Genomic DNA, 18,892 nt, shown 5'->3' with positions numbered 1-18,892 from the left:
CATATACAGTCTCTGACCTCTTTTTAATCTATTTGTGATATGTATGCGATAAGTTGCCGACATGTTCATAACCTGTTAAGGTTATCCACCATTTGCCAAAGTTCGTTCTCCATTTATGGTCGTTGACTTCTTGTTAACCTGTTTGTGATATGTATACAACAAGTTGCCGACATGTTAATGACATGTTAAGGTTATATATATACGAAAAGTTCCCGGCAGTTTAGCTTGTTTCACTTGGCTAACTTAAAAGGCAACATTCAATCTTCTTTTCAAACAAGGCTTTGGAGGTTTCTTACGATGGCAGAGAAAATGTGAATAATAATGCAGTTCCCGTTATTTAGATGTAGAAATATTTATGTGCAAGTTATCTAAAATGTGAAAGTAGTAAAAATTTAATGTGGATCTAATCTAAAGTGTGCAACCATTCATATTCATACATTCACACAAATGTGTATGTATACATATACATATATATATACATATACATACATATACATATATATATATAATATATATATATATATATATATATATACATATATATACATATATATGCATATATATATTATATATACATATATATGTATATGTATATTGTGTGAGTTAAAATTCAGTCGTATGAGTTTCCTCTCCTGCCAGCATGCTCCTGTCTATTTTAAAATTCAGTCGCAGAATTATTTACGTAGAAAACACATGTCAAAGAGAAATTTTTAAATGCAGCAGACGTCGCTTCGATTCCACCGCTTATAATTACGTCCTAGATTCTTGGGACGCATACTGATCGTACATTTTTTTTTTTTAAGCTAGCTTTGTTGTCAGCCAAAAGAAAACATGCGCTGGTAGTTATTCCTCTGCAGAATATGAAATGATCCACGTATATTTTGATGGAAGCCATTCAGTAGAAAATCCGCATGACTGCTTTTTTTTTTTTTTAAAGGGATTTATGATAATAGTCTCAAGCTGAGTTTATGTAGAGCGTGGTATTATTAGTTTTTTGTAACTCGTCAGATCGGTTTGACAAATGGGCATACGATTTTATGATTTACAGGAATACCTCTATTATCCCAGTCTGTTCGCATACTTTTCGTTGCTTTTTACCAAATTCAGATTCACCCTTAAATGTCACTGGCTTTTATTGGGCGTTTCGTGTAAGAGTTCCCTTTGATAACAGAAATCCGGCGCTGTTAAGTTATCCTTTCCGGAATGCAATATTTGTTATGTTTATCAAAGCAATATTTCAGTATTTGTTTCCCTGAAAGGATGCGAGTAAAAATTCAGAAGTGGACAGAAATCTGGGAAAGTAGGCCGGGAAAGATCGTTGATGAGTTTCATATAAACGTATTTGCGGAGTTCTTATCGTGCCATTTATATTGCTGTCTGGTATTCGTCTCATTAATTTTAACTGTGTTCTACCGCAGTTCTGCGGATTAACATTCATTTTTAAGTGGTTTTATGGACAAATATTTACCAAAGAAATCAGACTTAAATTAATCAGAAGTCAATATCTGTTCTGTCGTTTTCATTGACCCATATTTGCCAAACAGATTTGAGGTGCATTAATCTGTAAAAAAGGATTTCGTGGAATAAAATGTTTTGTCGAAAACCGAAAATCATCATTAATGTTCGTTTTATTGTAAGTATTTGTAACTATAAAATGATGGTTGAACATTTTCGTTTCATATCATGTCGGTAATAAAACTCATTCATGTAGTTTGTGATCAGATTTCAAATCATTATCAATAAGTTCCTCCTGAGATAAATTGATAGAAAGGGAGATGAATTTATAGATAGATAGATCGGTACAGTACATCTAGATGAATAGATAGATTACATACACACATACAGTGATCAAATTTCAAATCATTAGACATTGCTAGATGAATAGATAGATTATACATACATGCATACATACACATGTAGTTTGTGATCAAATTTCAAATCATTATCAATAAGTTCCTCCTGAGATAAATTGATAGAAAGGGAGATGAATTTATAGAGAGATAGATCGGTACATACAAACATACATACATACGTAGACAGCTAGCTGAATAGATAGATTACACATACATGCATACATACATACATAGATGAATAGATAGATAGATAGATAGATAACAGAACTAAACGTAGCATGGAGAAAGAGCTACAGCCCTGTAGGTTAAGCAGCGGCTGGGAGATGGTCCTGGGAAGGCGCAATCTAATTTTTGATGGAAAATACATTATCACGTCGGCGAGAATATGGGAGATTGGCCTAGAGAAAAGTTTTTCTTTTTTTCGGGGCAGAACGCTCCTCTTTTGTGTCTCAGGGGAATAGGGGAGAGAGAGAGAGAGAGAGAGAGAGAGAGAGAGAGAGAGAGAGAGAGAGAGAGAGAGAGAGAGAGAGTCTTTTCTTGTGCTCAGTAGAATAGGTGAGATCTGATTTACAGGTTGAGCATTCCAGAGTGTTGCTTTTTTGGGTGTTAGTATTATTGACAGAGTGTATATATATATATATATATATATATATATATATATATATATATATATATATATATATCTATATACATATATATATATATTCATAAGCCTCCCCTAAACGTGCAAGGAATCAACGCAGTAATTCTACCTTCCGATCATGAAAGGAAAAGGATTACAGCAGACTAAAAATGCGTCGTCGCCGTTGGAATTGCGAAAATATTCTATTTATCTTTATTTTGTTATGTTTTATCTTGTTATATCCTGATATTGATAATGACAGAATGAGGTCCATGTCTCAAGGTCCAACGTTCTTCCCACATCTCGTTGAAGTTTTTATTTCTAAAATAAAAGTGATAATTTATATAAAATATGCAAAAAATATAAACGCTGAAATGGCGGCTGTTTGTTCCCGAACAGATACGTACGAGCGTTCTGTATGTACGAAACAGCACTGGAGGCCATTGACAGGTGGCGTCTCGGTTTTTCACCGATTGGAACCATTATAATCTAGTAGAAAGCAAATTTAACCTGCCATTAGTAGACAGAACGAGTTAGTAAAAAGAGGGAGGCTAAATGTATGAATGAGGTACTTTCCATACCGAAGACTATTGTTGAAGTTGTAAAGGTTTGAAAGCGCTCCTACGAAAACTTTGGGAGAAGGAGAGTCTAGTTTGAAACGAATTCCTTTAAGACTACAAGAAACCGTATCTCTACAAATCTTAGAATGAATAGCTGTTAATACAGCCCTTGTCAGTTTATTACAATAGAGGTGGAAAAGAAAAGCGGGGGAATATATCCAATAATTTATTTTTTTTTTGATAAATTTATCCTTGTGCCCAAAGTTCTGTGCCAGTAATTCCATGACGAGGTGATAGGTCACATAAACACACAATAGACTTCGTTCCGGGGTAAATCGTCGAAGCGTTGCCAAAAACAAAGAAGCCAGCTTAGTGTCTGAAATAAAAAAAGGGCTGTAAAAGAAGATTTATTACATTGTGATTGGTCAGTATTCTGAAGTGGTAAGGTATTTATCACGATCAAAAACACTGACTACCCCAAAGAACGAGAGAGTCCCACCCAGGGTTCCGAGGAACACTGTGGCTCCGTAAGAGATCGGGAAATAAGTATGTATTCCAAATGACGGTGATCTGAAATAAGTATGTATTCCAAATGACGGTGATCTGAATTTACACAGCTCCAATGGCAATGGTAGATTTCATGTGGTTTGTTTTAAGAAAGGTCTTAGCTATATATATATATAGATATATATATATATATATATATATATATATATATATATATATATATATATATATATATATGTATATATATATATATATATATATATATATATATATATATATATACATACATACATATATACATACACACACACACACACACATATATATATATATATATATATATATATATATATATGTGTGTGTGTGTGTGTGTGTGTGTGTATGTGTGTATGGGTGTGTTTTGTGTGTATGTACATCTATAATAATAAACAGGACAGCAAGAAGACTAGAAACCATTTCTTCTTTTAATTTACACCAACCGTTCTGGAATCCTTTCCCATCATGTTAAGCTAAAATAAGCCAATAATTATAAGGAGCTTTGTTTCGTAACATAACAGCCGTTAAGCCAAAAATTAGAATAAAAGATACAAAACGGTTTTAAGCTAAAACTAAATTAAAGCTATACATAATTCTGTGACACAACAGATAAAAAAAAAAAAAAAAAGGAAAGGGTGTTGCCGGACTTAATGCTAAATGATAGGGAACAGAATAGTCAAAGACGATGTCACACACACACAGAGAGAGAGAGAGAGAGAGAGAGAGAGAGAGAGAGACTCTGGAATCTTCAGGAATACTAGATCACTAATTAATACATAGTAAAGCAAATAATGCTGAGGGTAACTATTGTTATATTGAATCTTTTATTTATCTACTTTTTTAAAGGAAAATTCGATGTGTGGTATTTATATTTCAACCGAAATTGAAGTGAATAAAAAAATTCTAATATAAGGGATATGAAGCAAAAATTGAAGTTCAAGGATAAACACATTCTCTCTCTCTCTCTCTCTCTCTCTCTCTCTCTCTCTCTCTCTCTCTCTCTCTCTCTCTCTTCGTCAGTGGAATTGTTCCACAGTTGCAAATGGTTGAATTTCTGTCATGCATTTTTGAGTTCGCATTATTTCCTGGAGGGTTGAATGACTTCTGAATATGCAAAGGAGGATGGTTTATTTATTTGTTTTTCTTTTGAGAGAGAGAGAGAGAGAGAGAGAGAGAGAGAGAGAGAGAGAGATTAGGTGAAAGAGCTCTTCTCATTGAACATTTCAAAAATACCGCATTTCCCTTTTTGAAAAGGAAACGTCCTTGTTTATTAATCTGTAGAGAAGCAACGTAAATGAACCCTCTAGGGCAGAGTAAATGTTAATTAGCAAAACTGAGAAGCCGTGATGGACGCGTTTCACCTCGTATGTGTTGGTATTTTGCAAGGTAGATCTCAGGTAGGAAAATCATTGTTCAAGAAATAGTTCAGACCGATAGCGAATAGTCATGTCTTTGTCAAAACATAAAGAGGGTTTTGATTAAAGCGTTGCGATGCAGAATATTCAGTGACTGTTATAAGGTGCTAATGGGAAGGAAGAGCAATTGCCGATTTTTAATGAAGAAGACAATAAAGAATCACGATATGTTTCTAAAGGTCTCATATACGTATGCCCAACTGTTCAACCGTTTCCAACTTTCGTTCAAAGGTTTCTCTGTTTGTCTTACTGTTACCAGATAGCTCATTGAATTAACGGATAAGGGCTACAGAAAACAAAGCAGAATAATCTAAAAATAGAAGACAATAAAGACGAGACGTGAGGAAGTCGAAAAAATGTACCAAAATTATTAGGCCGCGTAGAGAAGTTCCAGATCTTTTTCCTTGCAATTATGACACGATTATATGTTTCTATTCTCTCGAGGGAACGTTATAAGCTCTCTCTCTCTCTCTCTCTCTCTCTCTCTCTCTCTCTCTCTCTCTCTCTCTCTCTCTCTCTCTCTCTCTCTCTCTCTCTCTCTGTGTTATATCTGCCCCCAGGAAATTGTTTTGTTACCTCTTGACATCGAGGAAGGCATTCTAATAGAGGAAATAGTCTCTCTAATAAAGGCTACGCTTCCTTGGGTGAGAGTTTTCCAACAAGACGTTGTCCCATGATAGCCTCATATCAAGGGACACCATAGAAGTTTATGGTAGTATATATGAAGGGGAATAAATATGGACGAAGTCAGAAATGCTCGCGCGCCCACACACACACACACACACACACACACACACACATATATATATATACATATATATATATATATATATATATATATATATATATATGTATATATATACATATATATATATATATATATATATATATATATATGTATATGTATATATATATATAAATTTTCAGTCACTCGTGCACTCGTGATTCGTCTATGTTCACAAACACCGAGCCACAAATACCGTTTAATATTCAGCCAACATCCAATAACCTACACCCAAGTGGAATCGTTATTGATAAGTGCTTCGTTCCCGGCAGGCATCCAACCATTGCGTGGTTTGGAAACAGTTTGTCAGCTATAATTCCCCCTTGGATGTAAGTTATCCTAAAGGTATATTGGACTGGCTATTCAATATCTGTTTTTTTTAATGGAGTTAAATGTTAGCTTTGTGTGATTTGACTAACGTACTGATGAAGGCAACTACTTTGACTAGGAAACCATTTGTTATTTAAATTAGAAAGTCATATTGTTACCGATGACTGACTTGTTGATTCTACATGTTAAATATTATTTGACCTATCATTTTACATTGCATGAAAACGCACGGGTCTCTCATTATTCTTAAATTATGCTCTCTACAGGCAAGTGTGTTACAAGTAATTGAAAAAAAATATTATTAGTAAAGCAAACCTAACTACTAAATCTTAATGAAAACATTCTCTTTCAAGAAAAGTCAAGACAAGTTTCTTAATGTTGTCGTTGCTGGAATCTCCTGTCGGGAAAACCAAATTTTGGTTTTGTAAAACGAAGTTATTTTCGTGGTTTTGCCTTGGTTAGGAAAAATTACCAGGTCATCTTCAGTTTCGAACCTCTGGTCATCTTCCGTTTCGAACCTCTGGTCATCTTCAGTTTCAAAGAACCTCTGGTCATCTTCAGTTTCGAACCTCTGGTCATCTCAGTTTCGAACCTCTGGTCATCTTCAGTTTCAACCTCTGGTCATCTTCCGTTTCGAACCTCTGGTCATCTTCCGTTTCGAACCTCTGGTCATCTTCCGTTTCGAACCTCTGGTCATCTTCCGTTTCGAACCTCTGGTCATCTTCAGTTTCGAACCTCTGGTCATCTTCAGTTTCGAACCTCTGGTCATTTTCAGTTTCGATTGCTAGGTAAACAGCAGTTCAATTGCATCTTCATAAACAGGTTACGGTACAAAAAAACCCCGGGGGCAGGGATTAGTGCCATCAGTGAACCTCACCAGTTCACTGTGGGCATTACTAAAGAGTGCTTACAGTGTTCCCTCGGCCCCTAGCTGCACCACTTTTTACCCTTTTGCCTTCATTCACTCTTCCTTTATTCAGTCTTGGTGTCTAACCTCTCTGACTATTTCTTAGTGCAACTGTCGAGTTTTCTCCCAGTTTCCAGGTCTCTATATCGTGCTGTCCAACCCCTCCAACCCCCTCTTTGCACATTCTAAAAGAAAATATCATTATATTCTAACAACAGGAAGAAACCAAAGTGACGAAATGAGGAGAGATTTAACCAGCTCGAGCGAACGAAACCTGACAATCCGTTGATAATGAGAGAAGAAAAAATGACCTCGCTCCCTCTTCAAGACATTATAATCTCCGCGTATTTACTGCCATAAACGAGGACGGTCACCCTTTGATCACGAAGGTCTCTACGAAATTAATTCAGGGTGAAGAATTGGCCCCAAGGTGTAGGAACCCTGAAGGGGTGCGTGTTTAACAAAGCCGAATGGGGAAGCGCTGGTAATTCTCTTTAATGTGTTAACTGATATTAACAAAGGGAAAGTTTGTATAAGAGAGCGAGATACCTTTACTTTCGGGTTAGTGAGTGAATTGGAATATATAATGTATATATATACACACATATATATGTACTGTACATATATATATATATATATATATATATATATATATATATATATATATATATATATATATACATACATGTTAGTGAGAACAATCATGCTATCAACTGAAAAAGGGCAAAAGGATTGTATTTTCTAATAACTCACTGAAAAGGAATATCGCTGAATCTAGCTTTACAAAAGAAAGTTACAGCCATGATATGAACATCAGTCAAGGGATGTATAAACTTGATCCTTTAATATCAAAAGAAATTTGTAAATTGTTTAAATTATATATATATATATATATATATATATATATATATATATATATATATATATATATATATATATAAATATATATAGGGTTTGTATGTCTTTCTCCATAGCAGGATCACCGCCTAAAAGTATGAGAGCTAATTTGTGCTTACGAACATGGAAACAAGTTTTGATTTTATCCTACGTCGGCCATCGAGCCAGTCACCACACGCAAAAACCTTCTGAAACTCCTTTTGCCTGAGCAAACAATCTTCGACACCTGTCAAAACCACCATGTGACGAATTAGAAAATGAATTCAATTATAGAACATACAAACGAACATTCCCACGCGCTAATGCTCGAGCTACGAGGTATAATGCAGGCCAAAGGCGGTTAAAAATCACGACGTTCGTCGTTAATAAAATGCTAATGCGATTGGTGGTGGCCGCTTAAATGGAGTGAATTGTGTCTCGTGCGATTGCAGTGAAAGAATTCGCAGCAAAATCGTCTTTAAGACTTTATCGAGCGCCAACTGAAGTATTGGCCTTCCCTTATTGGTGCCAGCTCATTAAGCAGTGCAGAATAACGCGACCAACCTAATGGCTCCGTGGAGTTTTTCTTAGCTGTGAGTGTTGTCAGTTACTTTGATGCGGGCGTGTTCCCCACGAATAGCAGTCGACAGCAATAATAATAATAATAATAATAATAATAATAATAATAATAATAATAATAATAATAATAATTATTATTATTATTATTATTATTATTATTATTATTATTATTATTATTATACGAGCTGAATAATAATGATAATAATAAAAATTATAATAATAATAGAAATAATAATAATAATAATAATAATAATAATAATTATTAATAATAATAATAATAATTATTATTATTATTATTTATTATTATTATTATTATTATTATTATTATTATTTTTATTAATTTTTATTATTTTTAATACTATAAGGATTTAATTTGGTTAATTCAAGCTTCTTAAGCCAATTACTGTAGCATTTTCAATCCCTCGTCGCATAACACAGCGAAAAGAGGTGCGTTAGAGTGGTTGAACAGGCAAATAAAAGAGATCAGGAAATATGGTGAATGAAGTATAAAAAAAAAGGGTTACTGGGAGAAGAAATAGTTAGAGATGTTGGACAGCAAGATTAAAGAAAAGTAACTAACTCCCTACGGGGGCCCAGTTTGGTTAAAGCATTTGCAATCTCTCCGATGATTACTGTACCTCTGTAACTTCCTTTATCCCGTAACTCTCCTGTATTTGTCGTTCTTTCCTAAATGGAAAGGTAAACATAACTTGATATGAATTCTTTTAATAGCAAAAAGAGTATAGCACATCTAAATAACTTCGATGTAATATATTCTTTTTTTTTATGAGAAGAATTCCCAACAACGAATCTTTACCTCTCTATTTATGGAGGAAAAAAAGTTTTACCAGACCACTGAGCTGATTAACAGCTCTCCTAGGGCTGGCCCGAAGGTTTAGACTTATTTTACGTGGCTAAGAACCAATAACAGCTACTGGTAGAATGTAATAGCAGATAAACAAACCAAAAAAAAAATGACTGCAACTATATTATACAAACTACATGCAGCTGATGCAATAGTAACGTCTAATTCCACTTGTTTGAGAGAGGGTCCTTTACCTGCGTATTATTATTATTATTATTATTATTATTATTATTATTATTATTATTATTATTATTATTATTATTATTTTAGTAGAGGTCAGCATGACCAATTCCCACTAGTAGGCTACCACAAGACTCAAGCTACTATGAGTATTTTTCAGTAATAATAATAATAATAATAATAATAATAATAATAATAATAATAATAATAATAATAATAACCACAGCCAGAGTTAGACGTCAGACTATGCAAAAGTCAATAGAATGCAATGCTACTATGAGCATTTTTCAATTTAATAATAATAATAATAATAATAATAATAATAATAATAATAATAATAATAATAACCACAGCCAGAGTTAGACGTCAGACTATGCAAAAGTCAATAGAATGTTAGCGAACCCGTGCTGACTCAAACTCACCTCTTAGAAACTCGCGTTAAATGACCGCAATCATTACTGCTGACGCAAGGCAGCGGTGCCTTAGGTCTCTCCCTGGCAACGCTGAGAGCCAACATTAGTCACATATCGGCGGCCGAGAGGCAAGCACATACATTTGGAATCGCCGCTGTTAACAGGATTCTCCGCTAATCAACTCCGGATTTTTGGACCACCAGGCGAGTTAGAGCGTTTAAGAGTAAAGTATTCTAACGACCTACCTTTGTTTATAATTTTTATATAGGTTCTCGAGTTGTGATAATAAGGCATAAGATGTATTCAGTTAAGACCAGTTCAATTAAGCTTTTTTGTTGTAGGACTGAAGGTTTGAGATCATTTAAACATATAAGCTAGTTTTCATTGGCAAACCTCGACTTTGTTTAGTTAAAGTATATATATATATATATATATATATATATATATATATATATATATATATATATATATATATATAAAATATTATACATATAACTATGTTTATATATACAGTTATATATATATATATATGTATATATGTATATATATATATATATATATATATATATATATATATATATATATATATATATATATATATATATATATATATATATATATATATATATATATATATATATATATCATGAGCATTAAGCTACAAATGTCCTTTAATATCCAATTGCTCTACCTCAGAAATAATTTATTTTAATATATGCTACCCGAAAAGGGAGTTTTTAGTTGATGATAAGTTCATCGTCTCGTGGGCTCGAACCGCGGAAGACCAGAACTTGGGACTACAGTGACGCGCATTAAACCACACGGCCATTAAAAAATTCCCATTCGGGTAACATATATGGAAATATATTATTTCCGAGGTAGAGTGAATTGGATATTAAAGGACATTTGTAGCTTAATGCTTGTACATGAATCACGGTGATGTGATAAATTCGTTCATATATATTATATATATCGCGGGTTCTGTGCTAAAACGTACACATATTTAATTCACACAGGTTCAGTTCATGACTTAAAAGGAAAATAATCAAATAAACAAAGAAAGGTAGATAGAAAGAAAGAAAGGGAGTAAGATGCTTCTCCTCTCTCCATTCTTCCTACTGGTTTGGTCCATCGCTTGGCCCGTCGTGAATGCCCAGTCCCTTTACAAAAGATCCGGGTACAAAGCCTACTTCTCAACGACAACCAACTACAGTGCATCGTCGAGGATAGGCTGTGCTATCCTCTGTCACCATATGAAATGCCCATACTTCACTTTTCAAGGTCAGTATACGCACACACGCACGAATATATATGTATATATATACATATATAAATAAAGAGATTCTCACATGAAAATAAGAGGAGGTACGATAAACTGTCAACTTTTATTCCTGTCATCTTCAACCTTCTGAGAGATGATTTTGCGAGCGTTCAGAAATTGCGATCCTGAATTTTTAGCAGAGGGAATTCAGAACATCTTTGAAATTGCAGGAGAATTATGTCACCCACTGAATTTTATTGATAGTTGCTCCCAAAGAGCCCGAAAAAACCTTTCATATTTTTGAAACATCAAGTATTTTTATATTGAAAATATTTTAGTTTTGCCATACCGTTGTGGATTTTTATCGATCGTACTTAGCCTGACATGTCTGAAAATAAATGTCGTTTTTAGCAATAACCCGTCTGTCAGGAATTCATTGTTTTGAAATAAGCCTGTAATGCCAGTGGGAGGGGTGAACAAAATTAATTGTTCAACTTGTAATTTACCCAATATTGGGCAATCTGGTAAGGTACTAAGCAAGAGAGTCAGAGAGCATAAATATAATGTACGGGTTGCAAACAGCTCAAATGTCCCGCAAGAGACTTTGAACACCTTATAAACTGGAATTCAGCTAGAGTAGTTTTAACAAGTTTTTCAGTGCATGACAGATTGTTAGTTGAAGATGCCTCATTAGTTCTGTTGGTAACACGAAGTTGAGCGATGGTCTTATGAAGCTGGACGAATTGTTGAAATGCTTTATTCTTTATATATACATATATATACATATGAATATATATATAATATATATATATTTATATATATATATATATATATATATATATATATATATATATATATATATATATATTTACATACATAGGTTAATATAAATATAATTCATATATGTTTTTATATCGACGGCTGATGGATTATATATATATATATATATATATATATATATATATATATATATATATATATATAACAAATGTATGTATATCCATTTTATTCGAAAGAGTTTCTAGCAAAACCCTTCCTTCTACTGAGGGGAATGATAAACGGCTGATGGATTCCTAGACCTTAGGACCTATATAAACGTGAGGAGTATCATGTAATAACATAACTGAGTCGTCCATTTTGGTCGAATGGAGTTTCTAGGCACTAGTTTAAAGAGTGCAAATGATAAAACCGTATATATATATATATATATATATATATATATATATATATATATATATATATATATATGTATATATATATATATATATATGTGTGTGTGTGTGTGTGTGTGTGTGTGTGTGTGTGTGTGTGTGTAACACTTCCCCATCACACCATAGAAAACTATATATATATATATATATATATATATATATATATATATATATTATATATATATATACACATATATATACCTATTTATATGTATGTATATATATTCATACATATGTATTTATATACATATGCACATATATATACATATATATACATATACATATATGGGTGTAGCATACCTCCCCTCACACCCTAGGAGAGTCCATTCAACTAAAATGGACGACTTAATTTATTAGTCCATAAAACTGCTCGCGTTTGCCAGGTCGGTGAAGGTCATCTGGCCTACCGTCAAGTAATCCATCAGCTGTAGACGACCCCAGCTGAAGGAAGGATTTTTGGCGAGTAACCTTTTCCCTACAGACATATTGACTAGCCTGAAGGCTTTTCTCTTCTGGGTCCACGTCCTCCTAAAGGGTAAACAAACTCTAATTAAAGACATTCCAGGTCTTACATGATAACCATTTGAAATGTTCATTTTAGTATACGAGTATTAAATTAATTTGTATAAAGTTTCTGAATATATTGTACAAGATCTCTGGTGTCACAGAACATATCGTCACTGTTTGGGACCTATTGCTTGATCCAAAATTTCCTAGGAAATGTGTTCGACAGTGGCTTTTCGTACCTGGTAATTATAGAGACACTCCTTTTCAATTAGATAATAGTTAACGATTCTATGGAATAAATTTAAATCTCTTCACTATTTTGTTAACTGAATTTAATCCGTCTGTCACTTGAACATATGGAAATATCGATCACTCAGTGTACTGTATATTCAGAAAATGTAATGAGAGAAAAAAATAAACATGCAATGGTTTTTCAAGTATTTTTATTATTATCTTTTCCACCAATTATTTTACAAAAAAAAAAGTATATGAGCACATTGACATACAAGTAACTTACGTTATGTGTAGTACAGTTTGTATCGAGGCAGGATATAAACCATTCATGTTAATAGCAAGTTTTGTAAATGTCCAACAAGATAATCCTTCGATAAGTATCAAATCTATTCCTTTTCATCCCTTTTCAATTCAGATGGAGCCTGTCAGATCCACGACCCTGGCGCTGTCGCCACAATCAATTCGACATCGATATACCGTTTCTTTGACCCAGCAGGTCCTCCAGTAGATGAAATTACTGACGTAGCCTACAATAAATCTTGTTATGCCAGCAATTACTTTGATGTGTAAGATCCCCACTCTTGAGTGTTGGTATTTCTCTGTATTTTTCTTCCTACCAATCTAACTACCTACCTACCTACAAGGGTGTTCTTCTGTGTGGGTGAATTGATGGGTGCACTAACGGAACTATGGGAATTAGTAAAACATGTATTTCGGCTCGTGAAGCTTCAGGCACTGCACAGTCAACAAACAACGATGTTTAGAACATTCACTAAAAGTGTGGCCTTTGATGGAATCACTTTTGTACTTACTTTGATTTTTATTCTCAGGAGGCAGCAGTGTTCTTTACCTCAATGATTAAACTCAAAAGTATAATATGACTTATTCTGAATCCATTTTCCCATCACCGGGCAGACTAGTGTTCACAGTGTCTTGTAAACTAGACAAGATGTCGTGAACATAAGATGCCATCACCGTGGTTTAAAGCAAAAGAAAGCAGAGTTGTTTGCCATTATCAGACTGTCTTTAGAAAAGACCCTTCACGTCACTTAAATTGGCTATTGGTGCAAATTATGTGAAGTTAAAGTTTTAAGCCGTGACAAAACTCAAAGCACGATAGGTCAAGGACACTGAATCCCAGCCGCCAGCACCCTGGTCTTATCTTTAAGTTGATAGCGCTTCCGTAACTGCATACAAGTCATTTACAATTTTAGGTGTCATTCTCAACAGCAGATTTAATAGTGAAAAAAAGTCTTTCAAGTTTTCTGGAAGAAATGTGTGTCCTGGAAAAAATGTTTTTTGATGTTTTTGCTCTTTGTGTTCTACTATGTTTTGAATATTGTTCTACTCATCTGTTGATTCGCATTTAAATTATTAGATAAAAAACCTAACATTATTATTTCAGGTCCTAAATGCTAATCTCTGGTACCGTTGTTCAGTGCTTTATAAATTGCTTCATAATTCTGAGTATCCTTGCAATCAGAGCTTCCTGACTATACAGTCCACCAGATCCGCAATTAACTCTAACAAGTTTTCATTTTCTTCTGTCAAGTTCGATACCATTCAGCTTTTGAGAAGTTTTATTTCGACTGTGACCAAACCGTGGAATGATCTCCCGTCTTAGGTTGAATCGTTAGAATGTCTGAAGTTGGAACGCGGTCCAGATGCTTTTCATTTTGGTTTGAGAGCACGAGCATGAGTCGCCTTTCACGTTTTTTTGTTTTTGTTTTTGTTATATTTCGTTTATAGTTTATTCTTCATTTCTCTATTTGTTTGTCTGTATTAGGCTGATTCCAGTATTGGCTTTCTCTTGGTTTAGCAGCATCCTACTTTTGTAAGTATGGTGGCAGCTTGGCTAAATAATATATATATATGTATAAAATCACTAACAGGACCTCATTCAAACTGGATGGCATCTAATGGAGCATTTATTCAGAAGAAGTTACTTGATGATGAGGAATGTCTGTCCAAGAAAGCCTGTAACTTTCTCTGAATAAATACTCCATTAGGTACCATCCATTTTGAATGAGGTCCTGTTAGTAATTCTACCAGTGCACAGAACAATTGTGCATGTGATAAAGTTAATATATATATATATATATATATATATATATATATATATATATATATATATATATATATATATATATATATATATATATACATACATACAGTATGTAACGTTAGTTTCGTCCTTAGGCTTGTTCCAAGCAGGGCGGTAGACGGGGACTTGCAGACTCAGTACCATTCATCGTCACAAACCGACGCCTGGTGGATCGTTGACTTAGGACTTTCGTACGTTATCAGGGTCATCGACGTCTTACCACATCCTAGTGTCCCAACCTGGTTCAAGCAAGTGAAGGTTGGTACAAATAAAGGTCTATGGAATTTGTAAAAATCTTCTGAGCAATTGCAAATTAGAATAGTGAAGAGGACAGTATGTTTTTCTTTTCTTTTTTTTGCCGATATTAAATTCATATTGACACCTATAAAGAAAAGTTGAGGGCAGTTTGCTGTTTGTGTCAATAGTTTCAAAGAAAAAATGTTGGAGAATTTGCTTTTAAAAAACTGCTAGAGAATTTGCTTTTCATAGTAATCTCGGAGTCTTGGTAATATTTGTTGAGAAAAACTGACTGGTTTAGTTTTTTATTCAATCACAGTCTTATCAATTGCAAAGTCAAATTATGAGAAGATTGCTTGGCAAATTTGGCTGTTTCGCCAATGATACAACCACAGTGCAGTAAGGCATATCATGAACACACATTGGTAACTTATTGCATTGACATTGCAAACAAGTTGAACACAAGTTACCAACTTGTTGGTGACTTGTTGCACAAACATCACGAACAAGTTGAATACAAATTACCAACTTGTTGGTGACTTGTTGCACAAGCATCACAAAGAAGTTGAACACAAGTTACCAACTTGTTGGTGACTTGTTGCACAAACATCACAAACAAGTTGAATACAAATTACCAACTTGTTGGTGACTTGTTGCACAAGCATCACTAACAAGTTGAACACAAGTTACCAACTTGTTGGTGACTTGTTGCACAAACATCACGAACAAGTTGAATACAAATTACCAACTTGTTGGTGACTTGTTGCACAAGCATCACAAACAAGTTGAACACAAGTTACCAACTTGTTGGTGACTTGTTGCATAAACATCACAAACAAGTTGAATACAAGTTAACGACTCATTGGTAACTTATCACAAACATCACAAGCAAGTTAAAACACAAGTTAATGACCTGCTGGTAACTTTTTGCGTAAACATCAAATACAAGTTGAATACAAGTTAACAACTTATGGGTAGTGTTAATCACTGCCACTTACAGTTGTCCAGCATTAGCCAACAATTCGTTCTCCACTTACTCGTACTGTCTTTGACTTGTTTCCGAACCTGTTTTCGATTTGTATGCGATAAGTTAGCGACTTGTGCTTATGACAAGTTTTACTGTAGTGTGGACACACTCTAAGATTCCAGATTTGATCAAAATAAACTTAGCTCTGTTGCTCTCAACAATCCCACAGATTTACGTTGGAACAACTCTAGCTACAAATGGAGATTTCTCTTCTTATACCCAAGTCGGATATTTTGCTGATAACTGGGACGGAGTAAACAGGTAAAGTTCTTCGCTGAAACATTTTTTTTTTTATATAAAAATTGACTTATCAATGTTGCAACACAAATACTGATGGCAATGGATAGGTGATCTTCATTACGTTGATATTTTTAAATAACAAAGTTTTATACCTCAAAAACTCTGTTTCATTTTCAGACTTTTATTCCCGCCTCCAAGTTTGACTGTTGGTCGATATGTAGCCATACAGGGAACCTCTGGAACAGAGTTCCTCAATTTAATGGACGTAAAAGTTATGGCTTAAGTAAACCAATGTCTATTATCTTTTTTGACATTTTCATGACTGACTCAACAGTCGTAATAAGGACCCATCTCACGCCACGTCACAGATGTCAGGTAATGTTAAACCACATCAGGGAGGCGAGAACTGTGAAATCGCCTTTATGAAACTTGATGATAAATATCACTTCGTCAGGTAAGGCTGACTTAAAGCCGTGGGTGGACGAATATTTTTCAAATCTCTTTTGCTTCATTAGTCCAAAAATCACAATGTTCTCAAGAAGAATCCTTGTAAATTCATGCAAAATAATTTATGCGTTCGTATCCGTAAAAACTCTGTGATCAACATGTATACCACTGCAAATACATTTTCAAACAAACAGGCATTTTTTCCCAAAAAGTATTGAAAGCTGTTGGAAGTAAATGAAAAATACTTCCTACTCACTTGAAAGTTATTCTGTGAAATTCATGAGACTACTTTCGTGAACTCATCCCGAGGTCAGTTCATGTCCTGTGCACGAGAGAGAGAGAGAGAGAGAGAGAGAGAGAGAGAGAGAGAGAGAGAGAGAGAGAGAGAGAGAGAGGAGTTTTTAGATACAAAGAATAGGTTGTTGACTCATATTTCCTAGGGAGAGTTCATATGTGAGTAATTTTGTAAACAAAGTGCTATTAATTTCGAAATTAGAAACAGGCCTCTTTTAGTATTAAACAGCTATTGTTTTATGCAGCAGAGAATCCCGTGTATAACCAGACTCCAATCCCTTTTGCTTCGAAATTGGGTGAAATATAAACAATTAACTTTCCCGCTTGTTATTCGCTTTAAGTAAATCCATACATTACAATATCTGACGTGTTTTTGAGCAAACTAAGATGAAACTATTTATCGCCTGTATTTTACGGGTTACATAATAAAAAACCAAAGAATTTGACCTTGTTTACAATCCTTGCATGCATGCAGCGCTTACAGATACCAGTTATCAAAGTAGCTATGTATTTACTGAAGCTGAAATTCCGTTATTAACAACTCTATGCGGCCATGAATACACCTATGAGAATTTTAATATGTGTCTACGCTGCATTAAAACACGTCACAAACGCACGTTGGCAGCTTATGGCATAAATATCACGAACTTGTTGAAAACAAATCTAGACAAGAAAGTGGAGAACGAACCTTTGACAAATGCTGGATAGAACTGCCAAAAAGTGGTTGGCCCGTTTGTGACGTGTTTTTACAACATATTTATGACATGTTGCAATTCTTAGATCAGAAGATGTAAAGATAGATTTCTTCTTAGCAAAAGGTCTTCTGTCATTTACGAGACCGAAGGAGCAAGGTATATACAAGTAAATTAGTGTGTATAAAGCCTTTTGCTCAGTTGGGTATAGCATCCACTTACATACTCTGTGATACTCGTTTTCTTTGAAGGTTGTTTTGATACAAACATAGCTTGGTGGTTGAGAGATTGCATCACGCCATGTAATATTTCAGTTTCTTTGTAAAATTTTACAGGAACCACTTTTTTTTGTGAAAATGACATATTTTCTTATAAAACGACTCGACCTGTAATGGTTTTTAATTACGTGAGTTTTTATTTTTCCTTTTAAATGGGCCACTCACGCGACTGATCTCTCGGTTATTTATTCATAAGTTGGTTATTTTCATTGATACTTTAGGTGCGTCCGCGTTTGAATTAGATGTTATATGAATCTCTTATATAGATATATATATATATATATATATATATATATATATATATATATATATATATATATATATATATATATATATATATATATATATATATATATATATATATATATATATATATATATATATATATATATATATATATATATATATTACCTATGTGATTCCACGAAGACAT

General features: G+C 33.9%; 1 protein-coding gene across 1 annotated transcript; it reads left to right on the top strand.

Moving 5' to 3' along the window:
• The first annotated feature begins 10,949 nt into the window (after positions 1-10,949).
• Positions 10,950-17,930, top strand: LOC136854245 (uncharacterized). The gene is made up of 5 exons (XM_067130601.1): positions 10,950-11,208; positions 13,556-13,706; positions 15,340-15,502; positions 16,678-16,769; positions 16,926-17,930. The coding sequence occupies exons 1-5, from the start codon at positions 11,019-11,021 to the stop codon at positions 17,029-17,031; spliced, it is 702 nt and encodes a 233-aa protein (XP_066986702.1). The 5' UTR covers positions 10,950-11,018; the 3' UTR covers positions 17,032-17,930.
• Positions 17,931-18,892: the final 962 nt, after the last annotated feature.

The sequence above is a fragment of the Macrobrachium rosenbergii genome, chromosome 28 (assembly GCF_040412425.1).
Source record: "Macrobrachium rosenbergii isolate ZJJX-2024 chromosome 28, ASM4041242v1, whole genome shotgun sequence".
Lineage (NCBI taxonomy): Eukaryota > Metazoa > Arthropoda > Malacostraca > Decapoda > Palaemonidae > Macrobrachium > Macrobrachium rosenbergii.
The sequence above is the reverse complement of the archived record's forward strand: the minus strand, read 5'-3'. Positions and strand labels throughout refer to the sequence as shown.

Coding starts and splice junctions, on each gene's coding strand:
- LOC136854245 (XM_067130601.1), top strand. CDS start 11,019: ATGCTTCTCCTCTCTCCATTCTTCCTACTGGTTTGGTCCATCGCTTGG. Junction 11,209..13,555: donor CCCATACTTCACTTTTCAAG/GTCAGTATACGC, acceptor TTTTCAATTCAG/ATGGAGCCTGTCAGATCCAC. Junction 15,503..16,677: donor CCTGGTTCAAGCAAGTGAAG/GTTGGTACAAAT, acceptor ACAATCCCACAG/ATTTACGTTGGAACAACTCT.